At 36.0% G+C, this 22,093-nt stretch overlaps 2 protein-coding genes across 3 annotated transcripts in view; one reads left to right on the top strand and one right to left on the bottom strand.

Moving 5' to 3' along the window:
* Window positions 1-22,093, bottom strand: part of LOC106875445 (phytanoyl-CoA dioxygenase domain-containing protein 1 homolog) — a 58,263-nt gene that overhangs the window by 18,331 nt on the left and 17,839 nt on the right. The window contains exons 1-2 of one of the 2 annotated variants that reach the window (XM_089340081.1): window positions 8,082-8,220; window positions 7,124-7,428 (exon numbers count right to left, since the gene is read on the bottom strand). In XM_089340081.1, the coding sequence (XP_089196207.1) occupies window positions 7,124-7,428; window positions 8,082-8,098 (322 nt within the window). In that variant the 5' untranslated portion in view covers window positions 8,099-8,220. Of the gene's footprint in view, window positions 1-7,123; window positions 7,429-8,081; window positions 8,221-22,093 lie in introns of those variants that run through there. The other variant, XM_089340080.1, reaches the window with a different exon arrangement.
* Window positions 1,204-11,734, top strand: LOC106875446 (cis-aconitate decarboxylase). The gene is made up of 6 exons (XM_014923598.3): window positions 1,204-2,766; window positions 7,542-7,653; window positions 7,786-8,302; window positions 8,834-9,045; window positions 10,004-10,335; window positions 11,218-11,734. Exons 1-6 carry the CDS (start codon window positions 2,743-2,745, stop codon window positions 11,584-11,586), a joined length of 1,566 nt encoding a protein of 521 aa, XP_014779084.1. The 5' UTR covers window positions 1,204-2,742; the 3' UTR covers window positions 11,587-11,734.

Below are 22,093 nucleotides of genomic sequence, written 5' to 3'. Positions count from 1 at the left end.
TCCAGCGCTGGTTGCTTGTGATCTTCACTGACCTTAAGAGCCATACCAGCGGAGGGCAAGCTACTCGTAAAGCCTTTCATGCTGGATAGGTCAAAAGAGAAAGGCCAGACTAATATGAATCGTCTTTTCACAAAGGTAAAACTGGGTTTGCACAGGACCAACACCCCTACGCAGAAAAAGAAATTACAGAAGTAACAATGATAATTCAAAATAAACAAGGCTTGGTGAAGGAAGGCCTTACCTCGGTGAAACATGTGACGCATAAAGCCCTAACCCGGAGCTTACAAAAGAGGCGCAAGAAAGGACGCTCTAAAAATAACTGGGGGAACAGTACTGAGATAGAGCTCTCAAAATGCAGGGACCCAGCTGGAGAGAGGCGAGAGAAAAGACAGTCCAGGGTCAAGAACAAGTCTTCGATAGCCAATGATCCACAGGGAGCTAAAGGCTTGAAAAGGTCAGAACTTTGCCTAACGTCGAAGGTGAGGAAACACAAATTTTGATGATATCATCAATGTTTTCTCTAAGTTGTGCGCTTGTGCGCATACACACGTATATATATTACATATTTAATGCCTAACACACAAAAGAAAAATATGTGAGCCCAATGTTTGCAACATGAAATCGACTTTATTTTTCAAATTGAAGAAATTAATCGTTATAATTTCATAATGAAATTCTTAAAACACACGCTTAAAAATGGTGTACATTATTTGATTAAATGGTCAATATAGCATTTGAGTGATAGTTACTCGCATGGATGCGCGCATATTCAGCAAAGAAAGGCAAAAGCCGCACTCAAGCGAAAAGAAACAATATTGTTATTGGTGTGTTGTAAAATGAAGTTCAAAATAATTTATAAAAATAGTAAAAAAATAAGTGGAAATATAGCGTAATTTTTAAAGTTCCATACAATTAGAATGATTGAATTCCAATAAATTTTTATACTTTTTGTATTGTTTTATTAATAGATATATTGATAATTGTTTTCTATATAATACATATATATGTAATATATACAACACACACATATATAAATATTTATTTATATAACAGTTTCAAGTTTTTGCACAAGGCCAGCAAATTCGGGGGTCGATTAAATAAATGCCAGTTACTCACTGGGGGGAAGGGTCGATGTAATTTTAAAAAAGAGTTCATATTGTGGCACCTGTGCCTTCTCCCAGCCAGTTCAGCTGTGCATTATGCAATAGAATGTGCAAATCTTTCGCCGGACTCAAGAGTCATACAAAGACCTCACCTTGCATCAACAATGATTCATTTCAGTGACTCTCGCGCATGAGAAAGCAGCTAAGATGTGCATTACATATAACCGCACTTCATTTATCAGAGATAAACTTAGATATAATTTCGAATTTGAGCACCATAAAAGAAATTAAGTACTATTATGATGAACACTGGCTTACATATAGATGCCATTTAGTGATTTAGCCAAGGTCTGATAAATCCCAGGTTGAGAAACAATTGCTGCTCTTCTCTTGGTTTAGATCGGCCACAAAGCTTGGCGAGTATCTTCATCAACTTGGTCGCTTCCTTTCAGAATAAGCTTCTGATATTAGTATAACGAAAGTTCTAAGACGCACATAAAATCCCGAATTTGGTAACACACCACACCCTATGAATATTCTAAACTAAATACCTTACGAACATTAGAAACAAAATTTTATTTGACAATTTCCGCCACTATCCATAACACTGCTTAACACAGTCTTTGTCCTTGGGTCGCAACTGTTGTTCCCTATTTGCTTACCCCTAGAAAGTATGAAAAATGGTTCATATTCCCTTCAAACTTTACTTTTGTTATATTTATTCAAACCCCAAAGAATCTCACTCAACAAATGGCTACGATGTTCCCCCAATACTCCTGATCAGAGATGTACATATTGTCAGCCAAAGACAAATAAATAGATAAATAAATAAGTAAAATAAAATAAAAATTTTGTTACACAGTGTAATTGATTTCTTCTGTTTAGATTATTATGGCGTATAAAACAAAGTTTTAGTGCCTTTGAAATATTTGTTGGAATCTTAATTAAATAATTTCAAGTTGGCTAAAATGTCACAAAATATAACGAAGCATTCCTTCGTAATACAACGTCCGCTCGTATTTTTTCTTCTTTTTTTATGTCTCCTTCTGGTCTGTGCGAAATTGTCGATTTTTACTCTCAAATATCACTCGTTCCTGGCTCCAAACTCTTTCTATTTATCGGATGGATGCTTAACTTAGTAGTTTCTAGTTGGATAAAATGTAACGAAAATATAACGAAGCACTCCCTCGTAACGCGCACTAATGGTTAACGACCACTCGTTTTTTTAGTTTTGTTTTTTTTTAGTTTTTTTCTTTTCTCCATATGGCTTGTGCGACATTGTCGATTTTTGCACTCAAGTACCGCTTGTTCTTGATTCCAGGCACTTCCTATTATTTCATGTACATATATATTTTATACGAAAAATAAACAGAAGAAAGAATGACACATTGGTGAATTTACCGTATGCAACCGGAAAATTTTACATCCTTGTCTCAACTATATAAGAAGTCAAAATATTTGCTGACATAAAATTAAAAGAAAAACTGATGCTGTGACTAAGGTTGATACCGGAAAGCAAATATCTATATTTGCGTTTGATAAATGGAAACATCGCCTGAGTATCATTTCAATTATATTCCAGAACATTTCACTGAACAGCGTTCAACAGTTTGCTTAGCCAAAACAGAAGCGAAGCACTATGAATTTCTTCTCATTAGCTAAGGTAAGTGAGCATTTTTCGCAGACATTTCATACAATGGGGCATAGTTTTCGCTTGTTTCTGTCCTACTTGCCGTCTTTCCTTTGTTTTATTTTATTTTCCCCTAAATTAACTCAAATTTGTATTGGCGTCTTGCATAGGATATGGAAGCGCGTGGTTTATTGATTAGGGTGTTGAACTCATGATCATAAGATTGCGGTTTCGATTCCTGGACCGAGCGGTGCGTTGTGTTCTTTAAACAAAACGCTTCATTTCACGTTGTTCCAGTCCACTCAGCTGGCAAAAGTGAATAATCCTGCAACGGACGGGCGCCTTGTCCAGGGAGAAATACATACGTTAGAGAAACCGGGAAATCGGCCCTTTGTGTAATGCGGACAAACCATTTTGCTTAGAAGTTATGGCCTGGAATTTAAGGTTGGTTTGATAAAGTAAAAGTACCTGATTCAAAAACTGATTTGCCAGCATCTTTTTATCTGTTACCACGTTTTAGTCGTTGACTTGCAGCCATGCTGGAGCACTGCTCTGAAGAATTTTGTCGAACAAATCGACCCTAGCACTGATTTTATTTGCTTGTTTGTTTTTATTTCAAGTCTGGTCATTATTCTATGGGTCTCTTTCGCCCAACGGCTACGTTATGTAGACGCAAACAAACAAACAAACACCGGTTGTCAAGCGGTGGTCGGAGACAAAGATACACACACATGCACGCACGCACGCACGCACGTATATATGTATGTATGTACGCACGCATGTATGTACGTATGTATGTATGTATGCATGTATGTATGTATGTACGTACGTACAAGGGGTTGCTGAAAAGTTCCTGGCTTCGGATAAAAGAAAAAATAGGCGGATCAGTTAATTATGAGTTTATTCAACATATTCCCCTCTCAGATTCACACACTTATTGCAGCGGTCCTTCAGTTTTTTCTAAACTCTATAAAAGAAATCAGAAGGTTGGGTCTCCAGCCAGGCCTTTCGCGAGACCCTTAAAGCTCGGAACTTTTCAGCAACACCTCGTACGTATGTATGTATGTATGTATGTATGTATGTATCTTAACTACTCTTTTATATTTCTCTGACACTTGGACTGCATATCGTCGTCGCATCAAGGCTTTGGAACAATTCCATTAAACTTATCTTCTGAAGATAAATGGCAGTCTCTTAAACCAGGTACCGTCGTTCTTCAGCGAGCCAATACATCCAGCATTGGAAAATGGATTAAAATTTAAACCTACTCCAAAACCCAACCAAGCTGAACTTGTAAATGACAGAAAACTACAATTAAGAGAATTCTTCCTAAATACTGGATATATGGATGATTCTCTAGTTAAAAACAAAATGGGATTCAAACAACTCTTTAGCAGAGACAAGCTCTTGGAAGAATACATAATCTGCCTCCGATGATCGGCACAACCCAATATTACAGAGAGGAAATGTAAATTTAATGTATCTAAAAACCAATTACAAGCATTAAACAGTTTACAAAAACACTCATCGATAATTATCAAAGAAGATGACAAGTGCGGAGCGATCGTAATTATGGACAAAAAACATTACAGAGACATGGTTTTGAAATAATTTAATGACCAACGCTTCTGCAAAACGATAAATAAAAACGAAGATAAACAAAGTAAACAAACTCGTCTCAAAACATTGAAATAGCCAATTAGAGAATTAGATCAATTATTTAACTAGCTTCGAAGTAAAGACCAGTAACTTCTATGGACTATCTAAAACCCATAAATCGAAATAAATTCAAGACAACGTAAAAGGAAATAATACAAGATATGTCTAGATTCCAAAACCTACAGACTTGGAAGTACGCCCAATCATTGCAGAATCAATATCGAGTTCACAACGCCTAAGCAACCTAATAGACATAATTTTAGAACCTTTATGCAAAAACGGTGCCAAGCTCTGTCCGGGTTGATATAAACTTTTTAACTTACATATCTGAAAGTACATTAGAAGACAATTCTTACTAGTTTTGATGTAACGAGTTTATATACCAATATTCTGCATGACCATGGAATTGAAACTGTGAATTTCTGGTTAGCAAAACACCCAAACCACATCAAGGAAAGATTCTCAAAATGATTTATTTAAGAAGCATTGAAATTAATACTTAAAAACAACCACTTGTTCTTTGTCAATAATTTTTATTTACAAATAAAAGAAACAGCGATGGGGAAAAAGTAGCCCCTACTGATGCATCACTCGCAATGGGTTTCTTAGAGGACAAACTCCGTTTCCAACTACCAGAAACATTTAACCAACAATTCTCCATTTACATAAAAAAACAATCGGAAACGATATTTAGATGACTGCTTTCTATTTTGGGACATAAATCAAGAAGACCTAGAAATATTTTGCTCGTTTTTGAATAACTTATATGCCTCAATAAAATTTACTATAGAATGGCACACGAAGAAACTATAATTTTGGGACATACTTCTTATTAAAGAGGATGCCAATATTAAAACATCTTATCTATAAACCAACGGACACAATATTTGAATTTTCATTCCTACCATCCCTCACATACAAAAAGAAGATACCATTTAATATGACAAAGCGAGTTTGCACTATAGTATAATAATAGACGCGACATTAAGGGATAAAAGATTGCAAGAATAGAAAATATTTCTAGAAGAACGACAATGCCCTACTAGACTTATTAACTTGGCCATTATCAAAGTGAAAAACATTCCAACTACAGAACTCAGAAGAAAACGAACACATAAACATAGAAATGAACTCATAAATATTCCCTTTGTCATCATCCGCAACCCCCAAAACCACGACATTGTCAATATTGCTTAATGATATCTCCCAATTGTTCAACAATCCTCGACAATGAAAAAACTAATGACAGAATCAGAAATGATATATAACAAACGCTAGATACCTAACCTAAAAACTGAAGCAAGATTTACAACAAAAGAAGCAACAAAGAGAGTTTTAAAATGTGGTGGCCCTCATTGCGAAACATGAAGAAAAAGAAGAAATCACCCTTAAAAGCAAGAATATTTTTTAAATCAATGCAAATATGTAATGCAAATCCAGAAACCTGATTTACTGAGCCACGTGCCCAGAATGCAAAGACGACTACATTGAAGAAACGGGTATTGGATTATATGAGAGAATAAGAGTACACCCGAACAAATTCATGATCCCGTCCTTAGAAACGCAGTATATAGTGAATATTTTGAAAAATGTGGCAAAAGAAAATTCAAACTGTTCCCATTTTTTAAAATACAGATAGAAAACGAACATTTTCGAAAAGCCAAAGAAGAGGGTTTTATTCATAAATACATACTGAAGCCGAACAAGAAAATAATACTAAAGCTACCGAAATTACTATTACAGCAATTTTGAATCCACATGAAAGCATCAACTGTCTGGATAATGAAAGCTACGCAGATATTCAGCATTGTTTCTACTTTTGCTTGTACATTTTGAATTGATAAATATGGGAAATTTAATTTCTTTTGCCATAAAAAAGCTATCTCTTTCGAAATTTCCTTTCTTCTTTCTGTCCTTCCTTTGATGGTACCTCCAAGGAACAGATAACGACCGACAATTTGAAGTTTCATTGGTATCTTGCTGTTGTTTTCCAAAGAATACTTTTCGAGAGGAACAGGTCTTCTTTTTCTTAGCGAGTCTTGAAATTGCACGAGATTCTTCGTCCAGATTTTTTGTTTCTTTGAGTGACACAAGCACTTCTGTTACGAGACATTATTTTAGATACTCTAGTTGAATAAGCCTACTATTCTGAAAAACAGTTAATATAGTCAAAGATTTTTGCACCACAGAAATAAAAAGGAGAGGAAAAGGATATTTCCTAAAGTAGGGCCTAAGTGGTAACAAATTAAAAACTCTATAACTCCTAAACTACTTAAACTTGAAAGCTGAAATTTGAGAGATACTGCTTCTGCATTGCATTACTTCAGCACACCAAGTTTGGTAAAAACTTGAGTAGGCATTATGAACATGAATTTTGCATGATTTGGATCAAAAGTGGTGTTAGATTTCTTCACATGGAGGTGATGTTTTTTTTTAAACTTAAAATAAACGTTATTCTCCCTACGTATATGAAATTGTCCATCAACTTTTGAAACAGGAAAGTGTTAACTTCCAAAAGATCAAAATTTTTATGTGTTCTATAACACAAAATATACAAGTATACGAAGTTTGAAAGTGTTTCGGTACCAAAAACACTACATAAAACATAAATGAAAAATGTTGCCCGTCAAACCAAAAAGATCCAGAGAGAGAGAGAGAGAGAGAGAGAGAGCATAAGACATATAAGGATTTATTCACTACAAGTTCTTCATTCAAAATATAGTATCATCACCATGAACATCATTATCATCATCATTGTCGTCGCCATCATCATCATCATTATCATAATCATTATTATCAACGTCATCATCGTCGTCGTCGCCATTATCATCATCATCATTATCATCATCATCATCATCATCCGCATCATCATCTTTATCATCTAGGTCGTCATTGTTGTTGTTGTTGTCGTCATCATCATCGTCATCAACATCGTCTTCATCATCAACATTGTCATTGTCATTATCATCATCGTCATCCTCCTCCTCCTTCCCAATCATGATTACATCAGCAACAAATTCGACGTCAGGTTTATAGCTAGAAATAGAATAATTGACTGGATCGTCATATTTATGAAAATAGATTTTTCCCATTGAATAATAACATGGAAATTATATGCCAATTCTGCTTTGATTCATCCTTACCTGTAGGTGCCGAGAAACAAGTGGAAGGTACGAATGTTATTCCAAACAAAACACCAATCAAAGAATCCTAGTTTGCAGTCGAAATTAAATTTGGAAAATTATTCTGAATGTGCTCATCGTAAGTAAAACTCAATATACCTAAAACCATGTAGCTGGAAAACAAACCTTCTACCCCCCCCCCCCACCCAGCTATGCCTCATTTTAATAGCATTCCGTTGTTCTTTAACTTCATTGATATTCTTCATTGCAGAATCTTCTCCATCGATGATACGACCACAAAGTGTTACCTCACTGTTTGCAGAACTCATCAGCAATGCAAAACTAAGTGATTTGTCAGAAGTAGTACAAACCAGAAGCAAAAGAATGCTCTTGGACACTTTGGGTGTTGGTATTCTTGGCTTCAACAGCGAAACAACAAGAAGTGTGATGTCGTGGGCTGAAAATCTTGGATACTTTGAAGAACACAAAAGAGGCACGCAAAATACAAAGAACGTGGTGATATGGGGTAGTTCTAACAAAAGAGCTCCTATTGGTCTTGCAACTTACCTCAATGGAATCAGCATCCATTCAATGGACTTTGACGACACCTGGCACCCAGCCACTCATCCAAGTGGTCCGGTTTTACCTGCTGTTTTGTCACTGTCTGATTATATGACTGGTTCTTATTGCCCGACTTCAGAGGAGCTTTTGGTTGCCTACAATGTTGGAATTCAAACGCAAGGTCTTCTTCTTCACAGTTCAGCAAAGTCTAAGAATATTCCTGAAAGGTGAGTCGTAATTTTCTGCTTTTTCTTTCTTTCTGTTTTTGTTGTTTTGTTTTCAATTTGTTGTTTGCCACAGAGCAGCTCTAACTGAGCAGACCATCTATAAGATATTGATATATAATAGATACATATAAATAATATGTGTGTTTATGTGTCTTTGTGTCTGTTTGTCCCCCCATCACTGTTTGACAACTGGTGTTGGTGTGTTTACATCCCTGTGACTTAGCAGTTCGGCAAAAGAGACTGATAGAATAAGTACTAGGCTTACAAAGAATAAATCCTGGGGGGGTCAATGTGTTTGACTAAAACCTTTCAAGGTGGTGCTCCAGCATGGCTGCAGTCAAATGACTGAAACAAGTAAAAGAATAAAAGACTAAATTAGGTGCAGCCGCATTGGTGTCAAATCATTAGTGTTAATAACTTAATTACAATTCTTGTCAAGAAAGCAAGGGAGAGAATCCTGAAAGAAATTCTCGTTGGCTGTGGATATTCTCAGATGTAGTTGTCAATGTGGAATATTTTCTTTCATTTCAGGTTCCATCCACCGGCTGTGGTTGGGGTGATGGGAGCAGCTGCTGCCACAGCACGTTTGCTCCAGCTGGGACCATTGAAAACTAAACATGCACTCGCCATTGCAGCCTCCTTTGCTGGTGCACCAATGGCAAATGCTGGCACTCAATGCAAACCGTTGCATACAGGAAAATCAGCTCGTTTTGGTCTGGAAGCTGCCTTAATGGCAGACCAAGGTAAATGGATTGTCAAAAATTGGCTTTATTGATTTTTTCATTATCCCTGATTGATTTTTGGAGGTTTTCTTGGTGGGGTGGGGAAGAGAGATCATTATTTGTAATATTGTCAACGTTTCTTCTGATTCATTAATTAAATTATATTTTTAATTATTTTCACAAAAGTTACCATTATAAGTGTGGATGTGTAATTAAGACGTTTGCTTCTCAACAATGTCGCCATTGCATGGCACCTTGGGCAAGTATCTTCCACCTGTAGCCTTGGGCTGACGAAAGCGTTGAGTGGATTTGGAAGACAGAAACTGGAAGAAACACCACAGGAGTGGCTGCGTGGCAAGAAGTTGCTTCGTCACCACACGGTTCTAGGTTCAGTCCCACTGCGTGACACCTTAGGCAAGTGCCTTCCCGGATCAACCAAAGCCTTGTGAGTGGATTTGATAAACAGAAACCGAAAGAAGACTGTTATATATATATATATATATATATATATATATATATATATATATATATATATATATATATATATATATATACATATATATATATATATATACATACATATACACACATGCACACATATATACATATATATATATATATATATATATAATTAACATAATAGGGTAAAAAATTTGATATTAATTAATATCAATTTAATACCAGGAAACCATATATATATACAGAGGAAGAGAGAGAGTGATATCTACATGTGTCTTTGTGTCTGTGTTTGTCCCTCAACTACCACTTGACAACTGGTGTTGGTTTGTTTACATCCCTGTAACTTGGACGTTCAGACGAAGAATCCAACAGAATAAGTACCAGGTTTTAAAAACGGAATAAGTCGCGGGGTTAATTCATTTGACTAAAATTCCTCAAGGCAGTGCTCCAGCATGGCCACAGTCTAATGAGTGAAACAAGTAAAAGCTAAAAAATAAAAAATAAAAGTTTCTGTTTACAGGAATGGAAGGAAACGAAAACATTCTTGACTCCGCCTCTGGTTTCAGTGTATTTTTCGAAGACTATTCACCGGATTTGTTGTTAGAAGTGGCTCTAAATAATCAACATTATATTCTTCATAACCAAGATGCTGCCCTTAAACGGTTCCCTGCTCATTTGGCAATGCATTGGGCTATCGATGCTACGATGGAAGCTCGACAACAAATGACTGAAGAATTCAACACGGAAATTCCATATAATGAAATAAAAGAGGTCCAAATTGTAGTGCCTTCATCGAAATATATCGACAGGCCATTTCCAAAGTCTCAACACGAAGCAAGACATTCATTTCAGGTGAGTTAATCGCTTACAACCTGGCAGAATCATTAACCCGTTAGCATTCAGATCGTTTTGTCAAATGCAATGCTTATTCATTCATTATCCTCTAGCTTCAATATTACAATGATATGATTGTATTTTTGGAGGATAACATTGTAGGGTAGGTGTGAGAGACCAAATTTGGTTAGATTGAACATAAAACAGGTAGAATATTTTTGGCTAGATAGGTCTAGTTTAAATGCTAAAGGGTTAACCATTTAGCATTCAGATTACTCTGTTAAATGTAAAGCTTATTTATTCACATTGCTTTGAATTAATCATGCATTATCTCATAGCTTCGGCATTTCAATGATGGGATTGTTCGTTTTTAGAGTAACATTGTAGGGTAGGTTTGAGAGGTCAGATATGTCTGGTTTAACCATGTAGCATTCATGTTATTCTCTCTCAGAAATGGGGCTAATCGAATATATTAACCTTGGTGCTCAACTGGTACTTATTTTATCGATCCAGGATGGATGAAAGGCAAGGTTGACCTTGGTGAAATTTGAACTCACAACATGAAGAGAGACAGAATGCCGCTAAGCATTTTGCCCAGTGTCCTAACAATTCTGCCAGCTTGTTGTCTTACGGGCAGTTAATATTGGTTTCAAATTTTGACACAAGGCCAGCAATTATAGGGGAGGTGGTCTAGGTAATTATATCAACCCCAGTATTCAACTGGTACTTATTTTTATTGATCCTGAAAGGATGCAAAGCAAAGCTGACTTCAGCAGAATTTGAACTCAGAACATCGAGACAGACAAAATGCCACTAAGCATTTTCTACCCAGCAGGTTGACAATTCTGCCAGCTTGACACTTTCTGGAAACAATTAAGATTTTGTTCTCTTTTATTGTAGTTCAATGTTGCTTCAATGTTACTTGACGGAATCATGACACCAGAGAGTTTCACCTCAGAATGCCGATCCAGGACAAACCTCAACACTCTTCTACAAAAGTGCCATTTACTCAGGAAGAAAGACAACATAGCAAACTTTAACAGAATGTATGTGGAAGTAATGGTCACCTTAAAAAATAACAAAGTTTATAGGGGCCGTTGCGATACACCTTATGGCCATTGGCGTAAACCTTTGACCGATATCGATGTCAAATGCAAATTTCTCAACAACACAAAATCTTTACCAAATGGTATTTCTGAAGCCATCATTGAATCGGTAATGAGTTTGTCAGGCTCAACCAAGGAACTCTTAACTTTATTGAAGAACTGATTTTATTAATGAGGCACCACCAAAACTTGAGGAATAATCTATTTATTTCTTACATAGATTTTTATGTATTTAGTCTCTTTGACACTAATCTGAGATCGATCCTTGATTCTGTGATGTAAACTTTTTAATAAAATGATCTAAATTAAAATCTTTTTCTTTGAATTCTATGTTAATTTATATTCCAAACACCAGCTTAATAACTACAATTATCTTTTTTTATTATAAATTCTTCATTATTCTCAAAATTGTTTGAAAAATAGTTGCAGTCATGGTTGTGTGGTAAGAAGCTTGATTCCCAACCACATGGTCCCAGGTTCAGTCCTGCTGCTTGGCATCTTGGACAAGTGTCTTCTACTATAGCCTTGGTATGACCAAAGCCTTGTGAGTGGATTTGGTAGGCAGAAACTGAAAGAAGTCTGTCGTGTGTGTGTGTGTGTGTGTGTGTGTGTGTGTGTTAGTCCACCCCACTGCTTGCCATCTGGTGCGGGTGTGTTTACACCACCTTAACTTAGCAGTTCAGCAAAAGTGCCCAATAGATTAAGTACCAGGCTTAAAAGAAAATAAGTCCTTCTGTCAGTTCATTCGACTAAAATGTCTTCAAGGTAGTGCCCCAGCATGGCCTATTTTTGACTAATGACTGAAACAAGATAAAAGATAAGAGATAACTAAACATGGGGTAAGCTAACAGAAATATGGTAACAAAACAGTTAAAGTGATCTAAATTAAAAACCTTCCATCAAAATTTCATTTTAATTTTATGTTCCAAACTCCAGCTCAATAACGACCAAAGTTATTTTACTAAATTCTTTATTATTTTCAAAATTAATTAAAGCAAAAGACAGAAAAATAGTAACAAAAGCATTAAATACTCTTAAAGTTGCATTTCTTGCAATACAATTGATCCAGACAAATTAAACAAATAATAGCTCTGTGTCTGTCTTCCTAATTAATTAAAAACTTTTTTGTAATTTACTGGAAATTTCCATACAGCAACCTCTAAAATATTATATTCCACAGATTTAAGACAAACTGAAAATTTATGATCTGAAACAATGGCATCTTCTGTCTTTGGTTTTACCGTTTATTTCTTTAGTGGAAGCACGTGGCTCAATGGTTAGGGTTTTAGACTCGTGATTGTAACATTGTCTTTTTGATTCCTGGACAGGACAATGCATTGTGCTTTTATCTTGTTTCATTCATTAGACCATTAGGCCATGCTGGAGCACTGCCCTGAGGGATTTTAGTCGAACGAAACAATCCCAGTACTTATTTCCGTTTTAAACCTGGTACTAATTCTATCAGTCTCTTTTGTCAAACCACTAAGTGATGGGGACATAAACACACCAACCCTGGTTGTCAATCAGTGATGGGGGACAAACACAAACACACCCACACACGTAGATATATATACATCCATACATATAAATTTATATATATATATATATATATATAAATTTATATATATATATATATATATATATATATATATATATATGTCATATATATATATATGTCATATATATATATATGTCATATATATATATATATCATCGTCATCGTCGTCATCATATATATATATATATATATCATCGTCATCATCATCATATATACATATCATCATCATTATCATCATTTAACGTCCACTTTCATGCTGGCATGGTTTGACTGAGGAGTGGTAAAAGGAGAGAATAACAATGAAAAGAACAACAGCAAAAATAATAGTAACAACAAGAATAATAATAATAATAATAATAATAATAATAATAATAATAATAGTAATAGCGACAACAACAACAAAAGATTTATGATCTTATATGGTTTAAGACGAGAAAAATTACAAATTCATTAAAGATGTCACTTATAGCTGATTCATAAAGCTATAAGTAAAAGAAGAGTTATCTCCCCTACATATGTTTTAATTAATAATCCTTCGTTTTTTTTTTTATATGTACACATTCTTTTACCTGTTTCAGTCATTTGACTGCGGCCATGCTGGGGCACCACCTTTAGTTCAACAAATCGACGCCAGCACTTATTAAGCACTTTGTAAGCCTTCTGGACGGTCTCCTTGTTGAAGTTGGTGAATGCTGCCATAATCCTTACCGTCAGTTCATCTTTGGTGTTACAAGGAATTTCGTTGTTATCTCACTGAACTGCACCCCCCCCCCCCATACACACACATAATAATCAAGGGGGTTGCAGTCTAGGAAGTTAGGTGGTCAGATGTTAGGGGTGATGTGGTCGCGAAAATTGTCTCACAGCCATGACTGGGTACTCCTACATGTATGGCATGGTGCAGAGTCCTGTTGCCAGACCTAATATCGTCTAGCAGCCACCCTCTTGACCCAGGGCAGCACTACCTCCTCCAGGCACTTGATGTAGGCCTCCGTGTTGAGTCGAGGCTGTGTGGGAAGATGAATGGAGGCATAACGTCACCATCGCTTGTGATCACTCCAAACACCATGTTGACTGGATGTTTGATTTTTATCACTCTCGCTACATGTTTTGGGAACTCAGATTGACACCCAACACTCTGAAATGTTCGTATTGGAGCTTCGGGCACGAATACCAAGCATTACAGCTTGACTTTTCCAAATTTTTGGCAGAGTAAATTGCGTCATGGTGCTGTTTTTCTCACAGACGGTGCCCAACTGACCCTATTATACTGAGTAGTCAACAAAATCAAAAACAAACAATGAGCAAGTGCAAAATTAAAAATATAAAATGCAACAATTTACCCACTGCACCCTATACACACACACACGTGTGTGTGTGTGTGTGTGTGTGTGTGTGTGTGTGTGTGTGTGTGTGTGTGTATGTGTGTGTGTGTGTGTGTGTGTGCATACGTATATATATTTGTGTCAGGTCACTTGTGAGGTCTCTCCTGGGTGCTACGGGTAACAGGGAATCTAATACAACACGTTGCATGAACTGGTCGTCCACAGCTCAACCAGCACTCCTTACAATAATGGCTTCCCAGAATTCACATCAACCAAATTCACTCATAAAGCATTGGTTGGCCCATAGATTTTAGTAGGAGACACATGCCTAAGGTGCTGCACAGTGGGACCGAACCCAGCACCCCACTTCTGCAAATCAAACATCTTAACCACAAAGCCACACCTGAACCTATATATCTTCTGCAAAAATGTGTTACTTTAGGCATTTTCTTATTAAAAACATCAAAAGGAGCACACTTAAGTGTTCAGTGGTTGTATGTCTTAGACACAGGAAGACATTATTAGAAGCATGACCAATAATCTGAAGATGCTGGAAGGTTATAGATGAGATGAATAAGAATAGAGATGATAGAGAGCTCTGTTCCTTCTTTGTTTGGTTCAATGCAAGTGGTGCATGGATTAAATGATGACATCGGTGAACTCAGTAAAATTGATTCAGAGACGCCATCTGCAGGAAAAATCAACAGTTAAGTTAGTGCTGATATATTTGATGTATTTGAATGCTGGGAATACGAAAATGATAATTAGGGAAAATTGCTTTGTGAAAATAAAACAACATTAGAAAATAATAGATAGACGTGGATGTATGGTCAAGTAGGTTGGTTCTAAATCAAAATGGTTTTAGGTTCAGTTCCACAGTATGGTACCTTGGGAAAGTGTCTTCTATTATAGCCCTGAGCTAACCATGTGGTTGGGAAGCAATCGTCATACCACACAGCTTCCCAACCACATGGTTCCAGGTTCAGTCCCGCTGTGTGACACTTTGGGCAAGTGTCTTCTACTATAGCCTCAGGCCAATCAAAATCTTGTGAGTAGATTAGGTAGATGGAAACTGAAAGAAGCCCATTGTATATATATCTATATATATATATATATATATATATATATATATATATATATACATACAAATACATATATGTATGTATTTGTGTGTCTGTGTTTGTCCTCCCACCATTGCTTGACAACTGGCGTTGGTGTATTTATGTCTCAGTAACTTAGCAGTTCGGCAAAAGAGACCGATAGAATAAATACTAGGCTTTCAAAGAATAAGTCCTGGGGTTGATTTGTTCAACTAAAAGTGCTGCTCCAGCAAGGCCACAATCAAATGACTGAAACAAGTAAAAGAATATGTGTGTATATATATATATATATATATATATATATTGATAGAAAGGACAACAAAAGAAAGAAAGAGACCTTGATATTATGTAAATAGAGGAATTTATCTGTAAAAATATGTGACACTTATTTGGTAGCCATGATAAAACTCCAAGTTTTGGATGCCAGGGTGGGAATCCACACCAACATCTCTTCAGTTATCCAGCCATTGAAAATTCCTGTGAAGAGATATTGGCGTGGGTTCTCACCCCGGCATCCGAAACTCGGAGTTTTATCATGGCTACCGAATAAGTGTCACATATTTTTACATATATATATATATATATATATATATATATATATATATATATATATATATATATATATTCATTTAAAATGCAGAGATGCCTATAATAGGACATCTACTCGCTAGAAATAGCAGCAAAAAAAGACTACATACCACAAAAATTAGGGATAATTTCGAAAGGAAATGAAAAATAAAAACTTTTACCAATCTATATTCTGTACCATGGTTTCAAGTCAATTTTAGTAAGATAAAAAATATTTATATCTTACAAGGTCGGACTATCATCAGCAGAAATGACCAGACAACATATGAAGCACGAGTCAAATAAGCAGCATGGTTCATGTTCCTATGTCTAATTTTTCAAAATATACCGCGTATTTGCGGTTTACCTAATCGGCAGCAAATACAAAAATGCCAAAATTCTTTCAGAAAATTATCCAAGAAGAATTTTATCAATTATTAATAAATTATAGGGTAGCAAATATATATATATATATATATTATAGGATTCTTTCAGGTTCTGTCTACCAAATCCAGGGGAATTTGGATTGGTAGATTTTTCTGCAACCAGATTCTCTTCCTAGCAACAAAGCCTCCATCACACCCACTTATTTTTCAAGTATGCTATTTTTTTCATTCCCACAGCTTTTCACATGTTCACTGAAATTCAGTACGTTGCTTTGTTGATGAATGTAAACAATGTCACATTTTGTTATTTTTATTCAGACTGTGTTACTGGGGACACACACAGGACTGACATTCATACACACATACATATATATGTGTGTGTGTGTGTGCGTGTGCGTGTGTAGATAGATATAGATATATATACATGCATTATATATATATATATATATGTGGCTTTGGTAATGCAAACAAGATAAGTAGAACTCAAAGCATGTGTACATATATTTTTTAATTGATAATTGACAGAAGTCAGACTGTGGCCTGAGGAACAAGTTTCGAGCATTTGCACTTATCAAGTAACAACTCATGAAGTTTTCAGCCTTTGAGTCACTCTATAACTCCTGTAGGTTGTTGATATATATATATGTATATATATATATATATATTCTATTACTTGTTTCAGTTATTTGACTGCGACCATGCTTAGGGTCCCAATGGGCCTTAATCTGACCCTGTACAAGAACACAACACATTGCCCAATCCAGAAATCAAAACCACAATCTTAAAACCATGAGTCCAACACCCTAACCACTAAGCTATGCGTCTCGATGTCCCATAGAGTTAAAGCATAAATATTTACTCATCTATGCCATAAATTATCTCAGACTTTGGCCAATTTCATATCTCACTCAATATTTGGTTATTGATAAAAACCCTATCTAAGCCAAAATGTCAGGTTACCATATGCTAATTGTACAGGACGTTTAACCCAAATTACTCATCACTAGATTACATGTTCATATATATATATATATATATATATATATAGAGAGAGAGAGAGAGAGAGAGAGAAAGAGAGAATTTGCTAATTTTCTAATTTGCTGTATAGCAATTATGTAATTATTTATTCCCTACATTTGTCCAACTTAATCTGTTAGAAGAGACCCACACCCTCTCTATTAATGTGTGTGTGTGTTTATCTTTTATTTTTTGCACTTGTTTCAGTCATTGGATTGTGGCCATGCTGGGATACTATCTCATAATTATTTGAAGGAGCCCCGGTGCTTATTTTTTTAACAGTCTGGTACTTATTCTATTTGGTTCTTTTGCCGAACTGCTAAGTTACCAATTGTCAAGTGGTGATAGAGAAACAAACAGACACAAAGACACCCACACATCTATATAACTACATTTATATCTATCTATCTATCTATCTATCTATCTATCTATCTATCTGTCTGTCTGTCTGTCTGTCTGTCTGTCTGTTTATCTATATTTGTGTGTGTATGTATGTATGTGTGTGAGTGTTTGTGCCTGTGTGTGTGTACACATGCACAAACACACATACACACACACATATGCACAAACTAACACACACACGAACAGATGCACACGCACACACACACACACACACACACACACACACACACAGAGAAAAACAGACAAGTCACAGCTCCCTTCAGGGAAATGGCTCTGCTCGATATGTAGAAAAGGTCTTGAGAGAAACTCCCTATGGTGTGTCCAGTGCAACGTATGGATACAGAAGAGGTTCAGCAGTATTTCTGGACAACTAGCAGAGAAAGTAATCTTTACACATGGAAGATATGCAGGTACATTAAACACCAGGAATGTACAAAAAAAAATAGACTCCCTCAAATGCCAGGGGGAATCCTTAGAAGTAGTAGACAATTTCTGTTACTTGAGTGACTAATTTAGTTGTGGAGGTGGTTGTTCTGAAAGCATAGCTGCTAGAATATGAATAGGCTGGGCAAAGTTCAAAGAGCTGCTGCCTCTGTTTGTAATGAAGGGCCTCTTCCTCAGAGTGAAAGGTAGGCTGTATGCTGCCTGTGTATGAACAGCTATGCTACATGGCAGTGTGACATGGGCTGTGACGGCTGAGGACGTGCAAAGGCTTGAAAGAAAAAAAAAGCAAGTGTGCTCCAATGGATGTGTAATGGCAGTGTGCATATACAACAGGGTATAAGTGATTTGAAAGAAAGACTGAGTATACAGGGCATCAGACGTAGTGTGCTAAGGAGAAGGCTGTAGTGGTATGACCATGTTATGTGTATGAATGAAGATAGTTGCATCAAGACATGCTGAGCTCTAATTATGGAGGGAACATGTGGAAGGGGTAGACCCAGGACGACATGAGGTGAAGTGGTGGAAAAGGATCTTCAGATATTGAGGCTTGCAGAGGGGATGACAAGATCACAGACTTTTGGCAGTTGCTGTGCTTGAGAAGACATGTCAAGCTGAGTAAAATACATGATTGTCCTTGCATACAGGCATGTCCCCTGCATCTCTCCTTCTTCAGCTGAGTGTTCTTAATCTTGCGAGCTTGCAGGTGCTGGTGCCACATAAAAAGCACTTGCACTAGCGTCACGTAACAGCACCCATGCTAGTGCTGCATAAAAGCACCCAGAATACACTTTATAAAGTGATTGGTGTTAGGAAGGGCATCCAGCCATAGAAACCCTGCCAAAACAAACATGGAGCCTAAGCAGCTAACCAGCTGACCAGCTCCGGTCAAATCATCCAACAATGTGTGTGTGTCTGTTTTATCTGTCCGTGTATGCAAATATGTCAGTTTGTATGTGTGTGTGTTTACAATCTTTATTTCTAAATGAAAAAATACTGAGACACTGATGATGTATGCACATGTTTTTTGTGAATGAACAAGTGTGTGCGTGTGTGTGGAAATATGAGTTCATATGTGTATGTGTTTACATACTTTAGTTGACATGAAAAAACACTGAGCCACTGTTGGTGACATTTGTTGACATTTTCTTCTCAACAAATCAACCAATAGCTCTCTAACTTGAAAAACAAGTAAGGGTTAGCAACAGGAAAAGCATCCAGCTGCCAAACAAAAAAAGCAATGCCACAATAACATGTATTCATCTAACCTATGACAGCATGATAAAACAGACATGAAATGAATGAACAAATTGAATGAATAGTAAAGATCTTCTTTCTTTTTTTGTAAAGTAAGTGACTGAGATATAGATCAGAAACCGCAAATATAAACGAACTTAATCAGTAAAAAGAGATATTAACAGAGATATGAGGGACAATTATTTCAAACACGTGTTTTTTGATGTGAGAGAAAAGCTTATTCCATTACAACTTTGTCCAATGGCTATTAGCCACCACTTTTCTAATCTATAATAAATAGATTAAATATCTTCAATTTAATTATCTCACATTTAAAGATAACTCCTGGACGATTTTATATAGGTATACATGTGTGTATGTGTGTGTGTGTGTGAGTGTGAGTGTGTGTCTGTGTGTCTGTGTGCATGTGTGTGTATGCATATATGTATGTATATGTGTGTGTGTGTGTGTGTGTATATATATAAGCATATACATATATATATGTGTGAGTGTGTGTATGTATGCATATATATATATGTGTATTTGTATGGATATATATATATATATATGTATGCATGCATATACACACACATATATATATGTATGTATGTATGTATATATATATATGTATATATATATATATGTATGTATGTGTGTGTGTATATATATATATATATATATATATATATATATATATACAGGGTGGGCCAAAATTAGTGCTCCAACTTGAGTTTTTGAAAATTCAACCATTTTGAGGAAATTTCTTACACGTTTGTCATAATGAGGAGGTTCTCCATCTTGCACAAAGATTTTAGAATGATGGTATTGCAAATACGGCCAGATGATGATTTTAAACAATGCTAGGTACTGGTCACCATCCATCGTCTCTTGTTGAATACGGAATGAACGAATTTCTGGAGACAATATCGCCACCCAAATGACAAGAGAAGGTGAATTGGCATGCTTTTCCCAAACCACTTCAGGGTCATTTTCTGAATAACAGAAGCAGTTATGGGGGCTGATGTGAACGGAAACATGGAAGGTTGCTTTATCAAAGAAAATGTGTCGATCAAAAAATCTGGAATCTCTGGCTTCTGCCATCCTTCTCTCACATAATTCGACACGCTGATTAATCAATGACATACAGAAATAACCAATGACATACAGAAACAATAACAGCATGCACCAAGAAACTACAGAACTAAGAGACACATACTATTGGGACACATAAAGTTGGGGCACTAATTTTGGCCCACCCTATATATATATATATATATATATATATATATATATATTTGACTGCGGCCATGTTGGAGCACCGCCTTTAGTCAAGCAAATTGACCCCAGGACTTACTCTTTGTAAACCTAGTACTTATTCTATCGGTCCCTTTTGCTGAACCGCTAAGTTACAGGTACGTAAACACACCAGCATCGGTTGTCGAGCGATGTTGGGGGTCAAACACAAACACAAACACACACAAACACACACACACACAAACACACACACACACAAACACACACACAAACACACACACACACACAAACACACACACACACAAACACACACACACACACACATATATACATATATACGACGGGCTTCTTTCAGTTTCCGTCTACCAAATCCACTCACAAGGCTTTGGTCGGTCTAAGGCTGTAGTAGGAGACACTTGCCCAAGGTGCCACGCAGTGGGATGGAACCCGGAAACATGCAATTGGGAAGCAAATTTCTCACCACACAGCTATGCCTACACCTACGCCTTTTACCCACGCAAATTAATCGAGACAGGAAATAAAAAGAAAAGATAAAATAACAACAGTTTGAATTTGTACCAGCTTAATATTTACTTATGACTGATGCTCTTGGAAAAGATGTTAACCTCAAAACTACCCATCCACCAATTGTTTCAGCATAAAGAAATCAATACTCTCAAAAGAGAAATCAATAAACACAATGGTGCTATTTCTTAGAATGTGTGATTCTTGTGTGAGAAGGCTGTGACATAGTTTTAGAAAACGTGTTATTTCGAAAAGATTGATAAACAAAATGCCAAAAACTACTACAACTAACCAGAATATAATTGTTCGTTTTTAGTATCTGTCAGAGGGAAATTAAAACTTCAAGAGTAGACACTGGTTGGAATGTGATAATTGGGAAGAAATAGATTTTAATATACATACATATATATATGTGTATGCATGTGCATATGCACATGTATGTGTGTGTGTGTGTATAAACATATATAAACATATATACATGTATTGATATATATGATATATAAATGTGTGTATATATGTATGTACGCATATATATATATATATATATATATTTATATGTGTGTGTGTGTGTGTGTGTGTGTGTGTATGTATAAACATACATATATATATGTATATGTATACATATATATATACATACATATACACACACATGATTAAGTGAATGATATGGTAATATTTCAAAACTAGCCATTAAGCAATTTTCGTTCTAGTTCAGCAAATTGGTAAACGTTCTAAGAAAAGCTGTGTCTTTCTCCCAAAGACAATTGGCAGTCATTAGAGCATCATGCTCTATGCTTTGTGTTTTTTTAATTCCAACTATCTTAGTTCTAGGTTCAAATCCCACTGCAGTCTAATTTCC

This window comes from Octopus bimaculoides, chromosome 23, assembly GCF_046866305.1.
Source record: "Octopus bimaculoides isolate indiv1 chromosome 23, ASM4686630v1, whole genome shotgun sequence".
In the NCBI taxonomy this organism is placed as follows: Eukaryota; Metazoa; Mollusca; class Cephalopoda; order Octopoda; family Octopodidae; genus Octopus; species Octopus bimaculoides.
The sequence above is the reverse complement of the archived record's forward strand: the minus strand, read 5'-3'. Positions and strand labels throughout refer to the sequence as shown.

Bases quoted from the DNA above. Each gene is read 5' to 3' on its own strand.
- LOC106875446 (XM_014923598.3), top strand. From the start codon at position 2,743: ATGAATTTCTTCTCATTAGCTAAG. The intron at 7,654-7,785 runs GTAAGTAAAACT...TCTTCATTGCAG, and splicing joins TTATTCTGAATGTGCTCATC to AATCTTCTCCATCGATGATA. The intron at 10,336-11,217 runs GTGAGTTAATCG...CTTTTATTGTAG, and splicing joins AAGCAAGACATTCATTTCAG to TTCAATGTTGCTTCAATGTT.